Here is a 19,678-nt window from a genome sequence, read left to right on the forward strand (position 1 = left end):
TAAGTATTGGCACTTTTATTTTACAGAAACGGCCGTAATGTTAGGATCACAGCCACTTACCAAGGCCCCGTAAGTTCCTGCAGATCCTCCCTGTACAAGGACCTGGGAGCCTGGAAGTATGGCTTCTGGACCGCACCAGCTCCCTCAGATTCATTTGGGATGAATCAAATTCTAATGTCTTAGGAATGGCAGATGGTTTGCTCGTTTCCTCTGTATGCCCATGGAAGATAGTGAAAAACAGCCGCATTCTTTTTTAACATTGACATCCAGGTAGATATTCCAGTCAATGAGACTGAGATGCCAGGGGAAACCTCTGCTATCCTTTCTGTATTCCCCAGGGGAATGCTCCTGGCATCTTGGGCAGGAAAGTTCCTTGTTATGCAAGCCTGTGAAGCATATAGCAGTTTGCTCAGCATCTCTGTTCTAGCCTGGTCCCTTCTTTCAACACACAACCATTTCCAAGTGCCTTCTGTAAGAACATTACATCTTACATTTCCCAAATACATACAGGCAGACTTGGAAGAAGGAAGAAATAACTTCCTTTCCTTTTTTTTCCATTTATGTATTTATGTATTTATGTATTTATGTATTTATGTATTTATGTATTTATGTATTTATGTATTTATGTATTTATGTATTTATGTATTTATTTATTTATTTATTGTGTGTGTGTTACTGGGGATTGATTTCAAGAATGTTCAATCTCTGAATTATGCCCCTTGCCATATTTTTTTTAAACAGGCTCTAAGTTGCAGAGGGCCTCACTAGGTTCCTGAGGCTGGTTGCAAACCTGTGATCCTCCTGTTTTAGCCTCCCAAGTACCGAGATTACAAGTGTGTGCCACCACACTTGGCTAAGAAGCGATTTTTCTTTCAGACCACTGGGGAAGGGACAGGAAGGTATAGTTACCATGTGTCAACCTAAGTTTATGAACTTATTGTAAAGGTAAAACTGTTGCATAAGGATAATAGGAGTTTTATGAATAATAATGGGAATGAATTTTTAAAGGTGCTAAAATATTTTTAAATAAAAAAGTAAAGTACAGTAACAAAATTCAGGAGAAAGTCTTGGAAAGGAAATGAAGATGAGAAAGATAAACCTGAGAAAAGAAAAAAATGCTTATAGAGAGGAATAGGAATCAACACAGAGGGCAAAAGTGTCAGGACAGGTCAGTATAACAGAGCCTCTATGGTACTCAGGGCACCTGGCTGAGGGTGTGCGCTGTTTACCGTACCTACACCCACCTAGGCTCACAATAACTGAGAAGAGAGGAGAAGCCTTGGTGACAACATCGATGTTGCTTTCTGACTAAACAAACAAAATCTAAAATAATACTGAACTTGAGACATACCTTTTCTTCCAAGTCCTTTATCTGTCTTTTCTGGATGTCTGTTTTATCTTCTAAGTCACGGATTCTCTGAAGAAAAGAAAGAAAGAAGGCAAGAAAGAAAGAAAGAAAGAAAGAAAGAAAGAAAGAAAGAAAGAAAGAAAGAAAGAAAGAAAGAAAGGAAGAAAGAAAGAGAAAGAAAGGAAGGAAGAGAGAGAGAAAGAAAAAAAGAAGAAGGAAAACATTAGTAAGTGTTCAATTGTGCAGAAAAATATTTTCACCAAATTAAAACACAAAACAAGCGGGCATGGTGGCTCACGCTTGTAATCCCAGCATTCGGGAGGCTGAGACCGAAGGATCACCATTCGCGGACAGCCTCAGCTACTTACTGAGGCCCTCTGCAACTCAGTGAGACCTGGTTTCAAAATAAAGAATAAAAAATAGGACATGGGGTGTAGCTCCGAGGTCGCATGCCCCTGGGTTCCATCCCCAGACCCAGAAATAAATAAATAAATAAATAAATAAATAAATAAATAAATAAATACACAAAACATTCTAGAAAAACATTAACATTATGCTAGCGATTGGAAACATTACATACATGTTTTTCTACACCTACAGGTGATTTAAAAAATTACCCAGACTTGTGGTCATTGTCACTGACTGTTCCAACTGTTAAGGTTTGGATATTAAATGCCCTCCTGAGGCCCATGTGTTTGTTAAAGGCATGGTCTCCAGGCTGTGGCACTGTTGGAACTCTCTAGGAGGCAGAGCCTAGTGGGGGGAACTTAGGTCACTGGGGCATGTCTTAAAGGACACAGAGCCCCCTTCTCTCTCCTTGCTTCTAAGACACCATGAAGTAAACAGGTTTGTTCTATCATATATTTCTCATCATAATGCAGTTTCCTGATGGGCCCCAAAGCAATGGACTGAACCTCTGAAACCATGAATCAAAATAACTATTTTCTGTTATTAAGTTGAGTTTTCCCAGGTATTTTGTCACAGGGAAAGCTCACTAATAATGCCAGCCCTCTCTACTGTACCCATTCTGCAGATTCCTTCCCTAGGAGAGAGGTGTAGATTTCACTCCACTGATGTTGGGCTTAGCCATGAGACAAGTTTTGGATAGGGGAATGTGAGCTGGTGTGAGATATGAGAACTGCACATCCTTGTGGAGAGAGTTGTGGGTCCCAGAACCATGGATCAAGAAACAAGATTCGTTATCCACCATTTGAACTGAGATTTGAGTTCGTTTATTAGGCTCAGTGAAAATGGCTCAAGCTGACTTGTACAAATATAAACAAACCCATTGTGTTTTCTTGTTGTTAACCCTTCTTTTCAATCTTATTTCGACCTTGTTTGTGTGTGGGGGAATTTCCTTAAGAAACAGGATCATGCAATTCTCAAAGAAAGAGAAGAAATTATGCTTCAAAATAATCCTTAGAGGGAATGAATAAATCAGAGGTCAAAAACAAAATAAAACAAGAAAAACAAACCATCACCTCATAAGAAAAAAGTACAAGTAATCATAAAGACAAAGTTAGAAATCGTATGCTTTCCCTAATATGTGAAAGCTAAAGTGAAATGGGTCATAGGAGGAATTACAGGTTAAAAAGGAGATCCTATAGAGGAGCAAATAAGGCAACCTAGCTGTGGGGATGGGAAGGGGAAAAGGAAACTCTTTAAAGCACACGAGGTATTTATTCATATCATAGTTGACCACTAAGCCAAGCGTGGGAGGGAGGGATGGGGAGGGAGCAGGGTGGGGACTAGGTGGGGGCTGGCTGGGTGATGTGTGCATTTATGTCTACACAGGTTTTTTACCCCATTATGATGTATAAATACAATGCACCAATAAAAAATTTTAAAAAAAGAAAAAAAGAAATTGATATCTAAATGAAAGAAGAAACTGAGATTCTTTGAATTTACTTGTTAATCACATCATTCCTCTAATTTAAATAGCACAAATTGTATATTAACATGACATATGCAATTATTTGTAAGAAAAATATTTCACAGTTACTGTTGGCAATCTGAAGGCTTTTCGTGTTTCATGCATATGGCCATACGGTGCAGGCTACTTGTTATTTAATGCCTCTGTTGGGAATAAGTAGAAAATAGGGAACTGAAACCCAAGACAGAAACAGTGGAAGCCAAATGCAGTGATTATAATACATAGAGAGAGGTTTTTATAATGCAATGCAAAGAAAGAAAGGAAGCTGGAACAGAGGGTGCTTGAACTTGGACACGAGAGCTGCTTTTCTCTAAAACAGTAGTTCTCAAACTGGGGGTGACTTTACTCTCCTATGCTAGGACGACATTTGGAATTCTGGGAATTTATTTTTAAAAGAATGTATGTTAAAATGTTAAAATGTATAATTTAGTGGTTTTTAGTATATTCTCAAATTGTGCACCTATCACCCCTCTCTAATTGTCTGGACATTTTTTTTTATCATCACAACTGGAGGTGCATGCAGCTAGGAATTAATAAATAGAGTCCAGGGATGCTACTAAATATTCTACAATACACAGAAGAGCACCTACCACACCATGATAAAGAATAAAGAATTATCTGATCCAAAATGTCAGTAGTGCTTTGATTGAATAGTGCAGCTCTAAAGGAGCCTGAGGTTTGTGCAGAGTTGGCTGGTATGCTTTGGTTAGAGTGAGATCTTTGGTCAAGGTTGATCTTGAAAGGATATGACAGGGAATGCTTAAGAGTAGATGGGACTGGAATGTTGGTGGCATGTGTTTATGTGTGATGTGTGTGCTCATGTATATTCCATAGGTGCTGCCTATGCTATGCTCCAAAGCTATACATTGAGAGAATCAGTGTGCTAGGCCTTCCATCTTGAATGTGGAAGTAATGTCTCCCGGATATGGAGACAAGTATTATTTTGACTATTTATTTATTTACTTATTGATGTATTTATTTATTTGGTAGTTCTGGGGATTGAGCCCAGGGCCTTGCACAAGGCAAATATTATATTGAGAAAATCATAACTGAGAGATTATTGGAGGTTTATTCAGCCCTCATGTCTGTGCTTACTGGAACCTTCTTTCCATGTTCAAGACTGTGCTGGATGTAATGGAGAATACACGCATCAATTCGTACCCCGAAGTATTAGATCCAGATGGGAAAACAAAATTTAAAACACAGGGAATCGCAAAAGTAAGTAGAAAAGGTAAATAGTGGCAAAAAACCCTATGTAATTTCATCAGCAATCTTTGATTTCCAGTACAATGTCAGCATGGAGAAACTGCCCACACATATTTGTTAATTGAATTCAACATACTACATTGTGTGATGTAGGCTTGATTTCTTTCTGTTCTTATTCCCATCCTAGTGGAAAATGTTTTCAGGCCCAAAGTAAATTCCTTTCCTACCTTTTTTTTTTTATCTCTCTGTCATCCCTTATCAGTTTTGGGGTGACAGCTTACTACCAGCTCTCACTGGCTCTTAACTTGTCCATCTCACATCCTTCTACAGCAGCCAGTGTGAACCTTTAAAATGTGAAAGTGCCCACAGCAGTCCCCTGAGTTTAAGAGGTTGGGAAAGGAAAAGAAGGAAAAGTTATCTGGGTTGTACTCAAACTCCAAACTCTTAGAAATCCCTATGTGATCTGGCTTCTACTAATTTCTTATCTTTCTGACTCCATCCCATATCAGTCTTACACTGACTCTATGTGCTCCAGCCCTGGTGGCCTCTTCTCTGCTCTTTGGACCACCATACCTGGCTTGTTCTTTGACTCTTATAATTTCCAACCTAGGGACTTAGCCATTCATTGCTATCCCTGTCGCTGGAACATTTTACCAAGATCTTTGTGTGGCTGGATCCTTGAGTTTTAGAAATCTTCAGAGAGGCTTCTCTGAGCATCCAGTCAAAGTGGCCAGTCCTACTCCCAAACTCACATACACATTCATGCATATTGTATAATTTTCTCCATAGCACTCATTTTGGGGATGGGGGATTGAGCCTAGGGGAATTCTATCTCTGAGCAATACTTCTAGCTCTATTTTATTTTTATTTGTAAACAGGGTCTCACTAAGTTGTTAACAGCCTTGCTAAGTTGCTGAGGCTGGCCATGATCCTGCCATCCTCCTGTTTCACAGAACTTATTGACACTCTTGGAAATTGCCGTGGTCATTGTTCATTTTTATCTCTTTGTCTCTTTCCATCTGTAAGACAGATTGATGTCTTTGTTCACCATCCCATTCCTAGCACTCGCTATCCAGCAGGCTCCCGATATATGGTTTTGAATGGGAGTATATGAAAGGCAGAGTTTCTTCAGCAGCATGAGGTCCACTTTGTTCCTGGGGACAGGATCCTGAAGGAGGTAAATCATTAACTGGGACTGGAAAATGGGACCGTTCAGATAAACACAGTGGAAGGTGATGGGTATTTTAGGTTCTGCAATCATGCAAAGGCTTGGAGGTGGGAAATCATGGCCCCAGAAAGTTTTGCATGAGTGAAGAAGAAAATGTGCATTAGACACTGCTTTAAGATAGGTTATGGTGCAAATAGCAGCGGGATAATGAAGGCCTTAAAAATATCTGCATAGGACTTAACTGGAAATTGAGACCATAGTGACTTTAGAGCAAGAATGTACCAGGAGGAGAGAAAGGAGAATCTACGCTGATAGGCATGATAACTAAAGGGAGAGAAGAAGTCTTCACCACAAATAGGTCTGCGGGGCACCTGCAGGTGCTTTCTAAAGGCTATTTGTCAAGATATATCATAACTGGTTTTCTTTATGTTAGTGTCCTTTGTCTCTATAGATCTACATTTTGTGAAGTCAGGGTACATGGTGACTTCCCTGTCTTGAACAGTATATAACATTGATTAATGAATTTAAATGTTTAAACACATGCGTAAGATGTTGGATTTGGGTTACTTCAGAAGACATTTCTCAGCACTTGAAAGATGTTGCAATAATGAAGGGTCCTGCACATGTCTACAGGGACAGGTGTCAACAAATGGACCAGCTTCAAAGACACTTTAGGAGGAATGCCAGTTGGATGTGGCTACTTTAACTCTTGAAGGTAAGACTCTGGCTTTTCTAGCCTAAGTGATCTGGGATAAGGTCTTGCTACTGACCAAAAGAGGCAGGTGAGAATAGAGAAGAGAAGTAAGGATAAGAATGTATATTTGAATTCACTCTAAAACATTCAAGCAGGAATGTCTAGCAAACGGCTATTATATGCTCTAGATGTTAGTGTACATTGTATAATTATATATGGCAATTATTGGCCAATATCTTCTGGAGTAATTAACTGAAATTAAGCTACTACTTAAAAGGGAAGGAGAATAAGATATAATGGAAAAGGCATGCTCTAATAAGCAATTGTTTGGAAGATGGAAAAATGTCAGTGGAATTCTCTGAGTCTGAGAAATAATAATGAGCCTATCAGCTCAGAGTGGACCACTAAAACAAATAAATGCAATTCTTTCAGGAGAGAAGTACCACAGATAAATGGTTAAAGACAGACTTGGAAGGACAAGGTTTATTTTAATAATAAATAGATTTACATATCTATTAGTCCATCTTAAAAATAAACACTTCTGTGGTTTTAAGACACACTCTCAATTTGTTGAAATTAATTACATGCTATATCAGCATAAGACATTTGTTCAGAGGACACTTTTATCCTTTAACAGAAAGAAAAAATAGAAATAGGCAAAATGATGCAAGGTTGTCACAGTCTATAATTAAAGGCTTAAAAATCTTTGCAGAGGTCAAACACAAGCCTTTGTGATGGACACTGAACGTGTATTGCTAGAGCCATGCACGTGTATATCATCTCTATGACAAATAATTTCAGAGTTTCCTACTAATTTGGGCAAACTGTTGATTTTTAAAGATGCACTAAGTTCCTGTATCTGAAATATACCAGGTGTCATATTCCTATCAGTTGTTTTTACTGCTGTCATAAAATAATTTTGGTTCCTTTGCCACCCACCTTCTTTCCTGATGAGCACATAATCCTTACGTCCTTTATATCCCATCTAGATTTTATACTAGTTGCTTCTTACAGCTCTGAATACTAAATGCTATAGCCTGGCACTTTCAACTCTAGAATTCTTGTTAAACTTGCTTTTTGGCCAGGGCCCTGTCCCTCACTTGTGAAGCTATAACACAAATGAAGAAATTTGGATGGAAATTCATATCAAATGTCTATTGGGAGCCTTGTGTCTACATGAATCCTATGAATCACAGATGACTTAGCTACATATCACGGTACTACACAATGGTTATGTTCACCTGTCTTGGCATCAGACAGATCCGGGTTATAGTCCTGGCTCTGTTGCTTACTTATCTGTGTGATACTGGGCAAATCACTTAAGCACTTTTCTCTCCAATTTGTGATAAGAATACTTACCTTGTAGGGCTATTGTGGAGATTAAATAAAATTATATAAGTACAGCATTTAGTTTAGTTCCTGACATGTAGAAAATGCCAGTTAATATGCAGCAGTTTCCACATCTTCTTGTGCTGTTTGTTCTGGGAATAAAGAGAAAGGCCCTAGTTCTCTTTCACCCTGTTCAGATTACTTGGCCAGGCATGATGATGGACTGGAATGACCAAGGAGAGGGAAGCACCATTTCCACCCTGAAGAGACAGTGTCGTGCTTCCATGCGTAAGGGAGTCATCAGGCTCCATGAGATTCAAGGGGATTTTATGCCAAAGAAGTTCTACAAATGATAGCAATACGCAATTCTTTTGAAATGCCAATTTTCTCAATATTGAATCATTACAAACTGTCATCCTATGTTGAGTTACCATGGAAAACATTTGTTTCAGCATCAGAAAATCTCCTGAGCTTCTTCACACTTATTACATTCAATATCATGTACTTAGTACTAAGTCATACTTGCTTAGTACTAACCTACTGAGATAGAGGGACTGGGCCTCACCTGATGGGCTTGCTGTAAGAGCTCCATTCTCTCCTGGAGAATCTGACAGTCATACTCTCTGCTCTTCCTCAGCATCTGCCGCCGTAACTTTTCTACTGCCGTCCTCAGCTCCTCTTGCTGTTTTTCACTTAATAATTCACCAAACTTGATAACGGTCTCTTGCTGCAGAGCATTGTACAAAGTAGCTTCTAGTTCCTGGATTCTCTGGCAAATAAAATTAGAAAAGTCTAACTTTGGAACTGAGCATTTGTGTGTGGTGTGGGAATACACACCTGTGGGTGGCTGTGCACAGGGATAAAAGGCTCTAGTCTCACTGGATCTGAGTGTAGAATTTCAAAGGTTTTTAGCCCAGTTACCCTCTTGAACATTCCCTTGATGAGACCCAGTGAAGCCATGCAAACTGTAAACTGCCCTAGAAAGAGAAATTGGTTTTCCTCCTTGGGATCCTGTCCATTGTGTATGCTTTTCATTTTTAGAAAGCCCTTTGTTCTAATAACTGTGCCTCCCTCTATTCGCAAATGTAACTGAGAATGTATTTTCTCTTTCCACTTGCCTCTCAGATATTTGAAAACATTTATCAGGATGACTATCCTTGCAGAAATCAGTGGGCTAAGTTGGAATAAATGCTTGAAACTGGATATATATTTCTTACACAGAAAGCCTCCTCTCTTCTACACAACTCTCTATACTTGAAGATGGCTTTATGGTCTCTATGTTTTCCCCTGAAATGAAAATTAGGAAATAGGTTTCAAAATGGCCTGGAGTCTTGGCCTGTCTGTTCATAGGCTGAGATTGCTGTGGCTCAGGTGCTAGCATTCCTCTCTGAGTCCTTGCTTTGACAGATGAAGTGTTTTTGCCTTTGTTTTTTTTTATACATTTCAGATGTGGTTGCCAAAATCTATATTGTTATCCTCTATAACTTTGAAAGGAGTGACTGACCATGCCCTGTTAGGGTGTCTTTTCCTAGCTCCTATCTAGACTAAGCACCTTATCTATTCAAAGTTAAATACAGTTTTTTCACTGAGGATGCAATATTTTTAGGAGCCACATAAATATCATCTTAATTTGTACAGGTAGAAGAGACAAGGGTAATAGGGTAGGAAGGAAAATCATTTCCTTATTCTCTAACTAGTAACCCATTTTCATTCTCTTCTTTTCCCCATTAAACAATTCCAGAATCTTATGTTCATTTTGGAGGGGGAAGACTAATTCATCTTTGTTACAAGCAGGGGCTAAGTAGATCATTCTTTTCCTAAAAGTGACTCAGGCTGCTTCCAGTAAAGCATTATAAAAACCTCTGCTAACAACTTCTTGAAATATTCTTCAAATTTGTGTTTTTTTAATTCATTACAATGAATTAATGGGGACAAGACATAAGAAAAGACAAAATGCAAGTGAGAGCCAGTATTGGGCATTTTGTAATATGAACTTGGTAAGGAAGAAGAGGTCCAATGTGAGCCTCAATTAGAAAAATCTTCCATAAGTTAGAAACAGGGAGAGTCCACTCACAAGCAGGCCCTCACCTACTGGGGCTGCCCCATGGATCTGGAGTCAGAATTATACAAGACCCATTTAACAACTTGGGCAACGTTTTTTTTTTTTTTTTTTTTTCTCTCAAGACTTCCTCATAAGTCATAAAATATGCATAAAACAATATTACTTACCATTATATTGGCTATCCAAATGACTAGGCTTGATTTAGTGAAATTTCTCTTTAATCTACACTGCCATCCAATATGTCTTTCATCAAAATTTTATTTACAAAATAAATTAAAATTTAAAAACTGAAGTATACTTATCTGTTAATTACTATAAAACATGAAAACAGAAAAGAGAGATACTTTTGTTCTCAAATTAGAGCTAGAAACCAATAAATAATAAATGGTCTATGTGTTGTGGTCTGTTCAAATACATGGCATAATAAATTAAATAGGTTTCTTTTCCCATAATATGCAATGGTAAATACTCCATTCCGTGTACCTACCATGTATGCTTGGTCAAGAGCTTGTTTCCTGTAGTCTAGTTCTTCCTCCAAATAGCCTTTTATTTTGCAGAACTGTTCCTATAATAAAGGGCCATGTTGATAAATATACAGTTGGTTAACTAGAAAGTACCATATAAATTATATTGATTAATGTTTTCTCAAATTCCAACATAAGACAAATCACTAGTATTTGTAGAGTCATAGATTTTTGTCTGTTAGGGAAACAGTTCAACTTTCATGGCCCCACACAGGGAATGTAAAAATCAATAGAAGCATAAAAGACATAATGAACAATCCACAGGGAATGCTCTAAAAGATTTTTATGCCAATCTGAGAGTGGGAAATTTAGTATGGACCGAGACGAGATAAGTGTTAAATCGTAAGTCTATCTGTGTTAAGTACGGTTGGCACTCTATATTTTGCCTCTGGGAACTCAATCAACTACAGAGTGAAAATATTTGAAAAAAAATTATATCTGTACACATACAGAATGTTTTTATTTTCAATATTCCCTATAAAAGTACACTATGACATTTAAAAATAACATTTACATTGTATTAGATACTAAAGATAATCTAGATATGATTTCAAATAAAAAAAAAGAATTTGTACAGCCTATATACAAATACCATGGCATTTTATAAGAGGGACTTAACTATCCATGGATTCTGGTATCTCTTGAAGGTCCTGAAAGAAATCTCCACTGAACACAAAGAGACAACTGCATGTTGTGAAAGTATATTTTTGTAAGGATGTTATGAAATATAACATAGCAACACTGTACTAAACAAACTTAACTTCTTGAAATTCATCTGTATACAATTAGCAAACACAAAGATGCAAAAATTTCAAAAACGGGGTGATTCTGCTCACACTGCCACATGATGAGTGGGTGTCTGCCCAACCACAAAGCTGGTGTGAACCGAGAGACCTAAATCTCATGTTTCCGAACTTAGTCTCAGTTCCTGCTGGCTTGTCATATCATGAGCATCTTGCCAATAACATTTCAGACTCTGTCTTTGTGTATAATATAGTCACATGTGCAAGTCAATTATTTCTTTCAGTGATGAACTGAAGAAATAAGAACCTATTCCAACTCTGGGGAAACCTCAGTTGTTCTGATTTTTGAGAGAATGTAGTCATTGTGTGGTTGCCTTTCCTGATCATCCCTGGGTTCCAGGGCCTAGGACAGTGTCTGGAGAAGGCTGATTGCATGTAGTGATTGCGCATTCAAAGAGCTTTCGAGAATGATTTTGAAAACAAAGAGTTGTTGTTATAAGCTTTTTTATATTTTATACAGTGCGAACTCTGTATAAAATATAAACAAATAATTTATAAAGCTGTAACATGTTATGTAAATACAAGTTGTTATTCTTACTACAGAATTTCCTAAGCAATAGGAATCTACAGAAAAATGGATGGGGAGGGAATGGAGTGGGGTTTGGGTAAGGGCTAATTGGGTGATGTGTGCATGTATGTCTTTTTATCCCATTAAGATGTATGACTACAATGCACCAATAAAAAAATAACATTAACAAAGTCTTACTATAAAATTCTATACATTGCTTTAAGTTAAAAATAACCACTTTCTACACTTGAGGATTTAAATTTTAAAATTATAAAACACACGTAGCATAAAATGTACAGTATAACCATTTTTAAGTGCACGGTTCAGTCATGTGAAGCACATTCACATTCTTACGCAACCAATGTCCAGAACTTAATTTATCTTGCAGAACTATTCTTATTAAATAACTCCATTTTCCTTTCCTCTCAAAATTTGGTAATCAATCTTTCTCTTTATCTGAGTTTGACTACTCTCGTAACTTACATGAGTGAAATTATATAGTATTTATTTTCTTGTGACTAGCTTATTGCACTTAACACGGTGTCATTAAAGTTCATCCACATTGTAGTTTGTGTTAGAACCTCCTTTCTTTTTTATTTTACTTTGTATATTTGTACTGGTGCATTGTAATTCTACATCATATGTGGTATAGAGTGATAGGAACAGACATTCACACAGCACTTGCTGTGTTTTCTCCCAGATTCCTCTCTTTCCCCTTCATGACATTGAGATTGGTATTGATAACTTTATGTATGTACATAGCTAAATTATTACCTTCATTAATCTTTTTAAAGACTGATTTATATTAAAAATTTAAATTTACCCATTTAGCCATTAAAGAACATTTTTGTTACTTCCATATTTTGTTCATAATGTCACTATAACTATGCTATACAAATATATCCTCCAAACCCTGCTTTCAGTTTTCTTGGAAGATCTATCTATCTATCTATCTATCTATCTACACACACACACACACACACACACACACACACACACATGCCAGAAGTGTTATTTCTGGATTATATAATTCAATTTTGAAATTTTGGGGCAATTACCATACTGTTTTCCATATGGACTATGCCATTTTACATTTCCAATAGTTTGTAAGGATTCTAATTTTTGATCCACATGTTTTTTTTTTTAATTCTTTCTAATGGCCATCCTAATAGATGGAAGTGATTTGGGGATTTTTAAAAATCAGACTTACATCCACAATTTCCGTAATTTTTTTTTTCTGGGTCTGGGGATGGAACCCAGAGGCATTTGACCTCCGAGCTACACCCCCTGCCCTATTTTGTATTCTTTATTTTGAAACAGGGTCTCATTAAGTTGCAGAGGGCCTCACTAAGTAGCTGAGGCTGTCCGCGAACCGCGATCCTCCTGTCTCAGCCTCCCAAATGCTGGGATTACAAGTGTGCGCCACCATGCCCAACTTCATAATTTTTACTTGATAATTATATTCAGTAGAAAAATTATTTAGCCTAAGAAAGAAAACACTGAATTCAAAAAAAATTTGTAGCTTTGGTTTTAGAAATATTACTAAAACACAAGATGCTTTTTTGGGAGAATATACCTGGAAATTGTTGGATATGTCTCAAATTTTATTCCTCAGTCTGCACACAAATGAACAGGAAGATTACAAACTTTCTTCAGTGCCAAATAAAACTGGCAGGGGCGACTTTCATTCTGCATGTGCCTTATAATTTTTTCTTAATTTCTGTGAATCCCTCACTTTGTACTCACCATGTCACTTTCCAGTTCCATCATTTTCTGGTGCAGGGCCGCCTCTGCTCCTTCAATCTGCTGGATCCACTAGGAGTTAACAAGACAAAATGCCCAAAATTATCAGGTACAGTTACCCAATGTGGTGTACAAATCCTGATCTACACACTGGGGCTCTCAGGCTCCTCCCCTACTATCTCAGGAGGCAGGCTGAACTCTGAAAACTTAATCTCACAGTTCAGACACAAGGTTAGAGATGTCCATGCATCATTCTTTAACAAAGAAGTTCACCAGTGTCCACCACACATCAGGCACTGCTCTAAGGATGAGGGCTGTGATGATGAATAAAGACCAACAAGGACTTTTGACCCCACTGGAGGGCACAGGGAGATTTCCTGGAAGTGAGAGTTGCACTGAGGTCTCAAGGAAGAGTGAAAGATATTTGGGGAAAAAAGAAGAGGGAGCCAGGCGTGGTGGCACACATCTGTAACCCCAGGACTTAGGAGGCCAAGGCAGGAGGATCTCAGGTTCGCAGCCAGCCTCAGCAACTCAGGCCATCCACAACTTAGTAAGATCCAGTTTCAAAATAAAATAGGTGGCGGCAGTGTAACTTAGAGGTAGAATTCTCTGAATTCAATCCTCAGTACCACAAACCAAACAAGCAAAGAAACAGGAGAAAATACCAAGAAGAAATGATACCACATAAAATGTTGTTACAGATTGACGGTGGAGGAAGTATGATGAGTTATCCATGAGTTTTCAATATATAAAATGAATTATAGCAAAGTGGTAAATTATTTTCATGTGGGGACATGTCAAATACATCAAATCAAAGAAATTTATGTTTCCTAATATACCATTCTGTGATATTGATGTTAGAATTGATAAACAAATGATTTTAAACTTTGAATAATACAGTATTAAGTGTATCACATATCTGGTTTGGTAGAACAAATTACTATATGGGTCTCTATTAAGTTAAATATCAGCTGATGTGTTAGAAGGGCAACAGGGTATACTATAGAAGCATGTGGGTTCTGCAGGGAGAACATGTTGGCTTGAATTCAATTCTAGCTTTTTAAGACTGGGTGACCTTGAAAAGTAATCTTATTTCTCAGCCTCAAGTTTCTAAAATGTAAAGTAGGGTTAATAATAATGTGAAGATTAAAGAAGAAATTCATGTGTATTTGCATGTATTAGGGTTTTCTCTTTTGTTTACTTGTGATAGATTATGGGTGCACTAAGCTTTTCAATATACTAGAGACTTGATATTTATGTAGAGACGCCATGTGCACCCACCCTTGACTGCAAAGATCCTGGTAAAAGACAAAAGGCATGTCGAGAGATGATCTCTCAGCCCTCTGTGTCTAGCACATAGCTTCTTAAAATAAATTTCAGCCAAAAGCTATGGATTCTTTTATATTGTTAGATTTTACAAAAATTCTTCCTCCTGCCTGCTACCCATTCTTCATTGAGAAAGACATAGAAATATATGTTGGCTCCTGTTCTTTACTATCAGGGCAGTCCAAGACAAGTTACTGAATATCCATCCCCATTCCTAGTTTCCTTCTGTGTAAAACGAAAATTGGATTGGAGGAGAGTAACAATGAGACAATATATGTGCAGTGCTTCATATGGTACCTGCCTGTGTTTTTCTCACATAAGGTCACTGTTACTGTGTTTTAATAAAACAGCACAATAGGATTTCCTTGCTGGAATTTTGTCTAGGCATGAACTCTGGCTAAAGATCAAACTCTCGTATTCAAATTTGTGATCTCAGAGAATTCAAGGCTGACATTTAAAATTACTTGGGAGTAGAAACTTATCTTTCAATCCCCAAGGTAGGAGGTGACTTTAATTTGTGAATCACAGAGTTCTACATAAATAGCAGTTGATGGACCATGAGCACTTTTAGGGCGGCTTGTGCCTTGGTTCTTTGGTTTCTCACTTTCTGCCTCAGTACTAAGCACATGGCCATCACCCTGTGTTTTTCAGTGGAATCCTACAGACACTTGTCTTGCAGAGGAGGTAAGTGGAGGCATGTACTAATTCACCCCAGCTATGAGAGCCCAGCTGCTCTGTCCTCTGCATGGCCTACTTTCTGTTTTTAATAGAATGCTTCAGGGGAAGTTCGGTGCGACAGTTACAGTTATGGACTTTGCTGTCCAGACTGACTGTATTAACTTCCAGCAGTGTGAACTTGTGCAGTCTGTCGTTGGTTCCTTGTGTAAAATACCACAGCAATACTACTTAGATAGAGCAGTCAGAACAGTGTGTATTCTCAAAAGAAACCTCTCACAAATGTTCATTATGATCCATGCACTCTGTAATACACACACACTGGGCACCAGCTGATTCGGACTGATGAGTCCAAGTAAACACCAAGCACATGAGGTTACTTCTCTTTCCTTTCACCTCTTTATTCTGTACCTTGCAGATAATTAGCCCAAGTTTTCTTTGCAGTCCTGAACCAAGGCAAATTTTCTTACACTAAAGAATTGTGGCCTTTCTGAGGCTCTCTGGTTACCATTACTAAATGTCCAGAACTGCCGGTGCCAATTCTGTGTTTTCTCTATCACTGGAATGGTGTCCTGTAGACGTTCACAAGCTCATTTATTTCTTTAGTGAACACTCATCCATCACATACCTTTCTGAATGAAAAGCAAGGGGGAAAAGGAAAGAGACACTCTATGTGCTCTCATGGGCCTAAGGTGTAGTGGAAAGCAGATGGTAAGCCTGGCATGGCGGCGCACGCTTGTAATCACAGTATTCCGGGGCTGAGACAGGAGTATTGTGGTTAACGGACAGCCTCTGCTACTTAGTGAAGTCCTTTGCAACTCAATGAGACCCTATTTAAAAAAAAAATAGGGCTGGGGTGTGGCTCGGAGGTAGAATGCCCCTGGGTTCTATCCCCAGTACTGCAAGCAAGCAGATTGGCAAGTTTAATAAAAGAAAATGGGCCGTTGCAATATAATTGTTAAAATCTGGACAGAGAGCTGGGCATGATGGCACACACCTATAATCCCAGCACTTAGGAGGCTGAGACAGGAGAATCACAGGTTTGAAGCCAGCCTCGGCAATTAGTGAGGTCCTCTGCAACTTAATGAGACCCTATTTCCAAATTAAAAAAAAAAAATAGAGCTGGGGGTATAGCTCAGAGATAGAATGTTCCTGTCTTCAATCCTTAGCACTAACACACACACACACACACACACACACACACAATGATAATGTATATATATTTCTAGGCAGCAGAAGCAGAGGTCTTTGTGGGAACCCAGCTGGGCTTGGTGTATGGGAATGTCTAATGATTAAGATCTATCCAAGCAAAGGGAGAGAGGGGTAAAGGGCCAGGGAGTAAAGATAGAGATAGAGAGAAGAGAAAGGGAAAGAGAGAGGAAATGCTAGAGAAATAAGTAAATAAAGGTCAAGTCCCAGGCTGAATCTTCTTGCCAAACTGGGTTCTGGACCTTCTGTTAGGGACAATGTGGTGCTCTTACTTTGTGGGAGAGGAAAGAAATCATCAGGTCTGTAATTAAATTGTGAAGAAAAAAGGCTTTCAAAGAGCAAATACCAGCTTTTATGTCATTTCATCTTTAAAAAAAAAAAGGCCATGTTCACATTTTGCTGAAGTAACATTAATTTATGCTGTTTTTTTTTTTTTTTTGCTTTTGTAGACTCATTTACTAACTTGTGAAGTTTCTTTTCTTCTTTTGTTTTTACTTTTTTTGGGTACACTGTAGTCATATATCTTGATATGTAGTCCGTTTTAAAATTTTCTCAGTGGTCAGCAAATGTCCTCTTTTAAAATAAGACTTGGTTTGCTTAAATCGGGGTGTTTCTTAAGCATCTTCTTGTTCTCTAACAATACTTCTTTCTTGTCCCTCCCCTTCCTTTTCAACTTCCATCATTATTTTGAGTGACAGATCTTGACCTTCAGAATTCCTTTATTTCAGACTGGAGAGAGCCAATGAATGGCTTTTGGTTTCATTTAATTTTCAAGAAGATATTTTGGGCATTTCAGAAATTAAAAAGCACCTCGATGAATGTATTCGCTCTGACTCTCATTGGATCCAAACATGAGCACATGACCCCTAGCTATGCACCAGAAACACAAGTGATCTCATTTGTCTCTTTCCTCCTCTCCCTGCCTTGCTACTTACCACGTTTAGACACCAGGGGGCGGCAAGAGCACGCCAAATTTGCTTTTCTGAGACAGGTCCCTCAGTAGGGCTCTCAGGACTGCTGTGAGCCACCAACAAGCTACAGAATCAAAGGGAACAATAGATCTATAGACACCAAGGAGAAGTCTGTGGCAAGAACATCGCCTCCATTACCACCTCCCAACAGCACCCTTATTTATTGGCTTCCCTGTTTGGTAGGTATTGGTTGAATAACGAAATGCAGAAGATAGAAGATTTTCCCTTTTTTTCTTTTTTTGGTGGTACTGGAAGTGGAACCCAGAGGCTTCCTACCTCTGGGCTATACTCCCAGACCTTTTTTTATATTTTATTTGGAAACAGGGTCTCACTGAGTTGCTGAGAGCCTCAGTAAGTAGCTGAGGCTGGCTTCGAACCCATGCAGTCCTCCTGTCTCAGCCTCCCAAGCGCGGGGATTACAAGCGTGTGCCACCACGCCCGGCAGATTTCCCCTTTTCTAAGAATGATTTATCTTTTAAGGGCTTTAGAGTAAAAGGAATCCACTTGTCCTATGTGTGTGTGTGTGTGTGTGTGTGTGTGTGTGTGTGTGTGTGTATTTTTTCTGTGTTCTCATTCTCTCTGGGATAGATCACATTTATTACAGGTATTCAATAATGCAAAATCATGTGCAAAGGAAATGTCCTTCATACCCACCCCTGATCTTTAGATGTTAAGCCAGATGGGAATGATTTGAAATGTTAGTGTGACTTATTACCTTCTCTGCTAGGGACAGCACGGTGCTGGCCTGAATTATGGCCACTTGTTCTTCATTTCTTAAATTCTGTGAAGAATAAAAAAGAAAGGTAATAAGTTAAAAGTATTTATAATGTTTACCCTACAGAAAATAACTGCTGCCACAGACACGACTGGAGATAGATGTGTGGAAGCTTAACAAATTCCTATTCTGTTTAGTAATAATGCTTAACAAAGAGTTAACTCAAAACCCAAAAGAGGGATATTAAATGTGATTTTTTTTTTCTTTTACATTTCCTTAATACTGACTTGATTTTGTGTCTCTGCGAGCTTACTTCATTAATGGCTATGTTACAAGAAAAATAAAAATCAAATGAAATAAAGAGCAGTTTGGATATGATTTTATTGATTCTGTTTGCTCTTTTGATAATTTTTCAGGATAATTTTTCAAAAACACAGTGACTCCTTCAACCTACCGAATTATTCATCTAGTATGACAATGGATGCCCCCACTGAATTCATATGCCTCCACCCTGTCTGGAAGGAGTGTTGAGAAATATAAGGGATTAGAGCTTTCTAGTCCATTTTTATGAAGCTGCCAACAACCCTAGTATTTAGCAGCATCTACAACTGCCTGATTAATTCACATTTGATGCCTCTGAGCAACCGTCAGACAGTAAGTAATTAGCTTTCATCACTGCAGAAGTGTTCGATGCTCACTCTACCAGGTCTCATTTCTAACACTACCTTCCTGAGATACAGACACACTGTCTCTTAGCCAGGTCATTCCATGCATTGTGCTTCCCTCCAGGCAGCTAGGCTCATAAAGGAAGATGGTGTCTCACTTGCTAGTATTTTTCACACTGAAATATTGCTCATCTTTCTTTAGGCAAATTTGCACCTTTACCATACTTAATCAATTTATTACGTACCCCGTTATCGCCCAAGATATCAAGCTGCTTTATAAGATCAGGGATATTCACATCCTGCAAAATCAAAGAAAAGCATTGAGGACAAAGTCACAGATATGACTTCCTAATCGGCCAGTGCTGCAGTGTGAAATTAAGGAAGACATTTCAGGGCCTGTATTTCTGTGTGCTGTTTCAATCACATATACCTGGTTTTAAGTTTTCACTCTTCTTCTTATAAACTGTGTAAACTTGGGTGGGGGCGGGGGAGACTTAACATTTATTCTCGGTTTTCTCAGTTGTAAAATAGAAATAATAAATATCTGCTTCATAGGCTGGTGTAGAAAATAAAAAGGCCATTCATGAAAGAGCCTAGCATAAAGGAAGGGCTTGGGATATGGTCATTAACATGGTCTTTTAACTGCCAAATATTTGTCTAATTGTGCTATGTTTTAGGCATAAAGAAAGTAATAAAAGCCGGGCGTGCTGGTGCATGCTTGTAATCCCAGCATTCGGGGGGCTGAGATGGGAGGATCACAGTTCGCGGACAGCCTCAGCCACTTAGTGAGGTCCTCTGC

General features: G+C 38.4%; 1 protein-coding gene across 3 annotated transcripts in view; it reads right to left on the bottom strand.

Moving 5' to 3' along the window:
- Nucleotides 1-19,678, bottom strand: part of JAKMIP2 (janus kinase and microtubule interacting protein 2) — a gene marked incomplete at both ends in the record, with an annotated part of 65,892 nt that overhangs the window by 9,244 nt on the left and 36,970 nt on the right. For all 3 annotated transcript variants that reach the window (XM_080699217.1, XM_080699219.1, XM_080699218.1), the window contains 6 exons: nucleotides 1,352-1,417; nucleotides 8,244-8,447; nucleotides 10,228-10,305; nucleotides 13,322-13,390; nucleotides 18,215-18,280; nucleotides 19,125-19,178. In XM_080699217.1, coding sequence (XP_080555343.1) covers nucleotides 1,352-1,417; nucleotides 8,244-8,447; nucleotides 10,228-10,305; nucleotides 13,322-13,390; nucleotides 18,215-18,280; nucleotides 19,125-19,178 — 537 coding nt within the window. The remainder of the gene's footprint in view (nucleotides 1-1,351; nucleotides 1,418-8,243; nucleotides 8,448-10,227; nucleotides 10,306-13,321; nucleotides 13,391-18,214; nucleotides 18,281-19,124; nucleotides 19,179-19,678) is intronic.

The sequence above is a fragment of the Muscardinus avellanarius genome (genome assembly GCF_963383645.1).
Source record: "Muscardinus avellanarius genome assembly, chromosome: 7".
Classification (NCBI taxonomy): Eukaryota; Metazoa; Chordata; class Mammalia; order Rodentia; family Gliridae; genus Muscardinus; species Muscardinus avellanarius.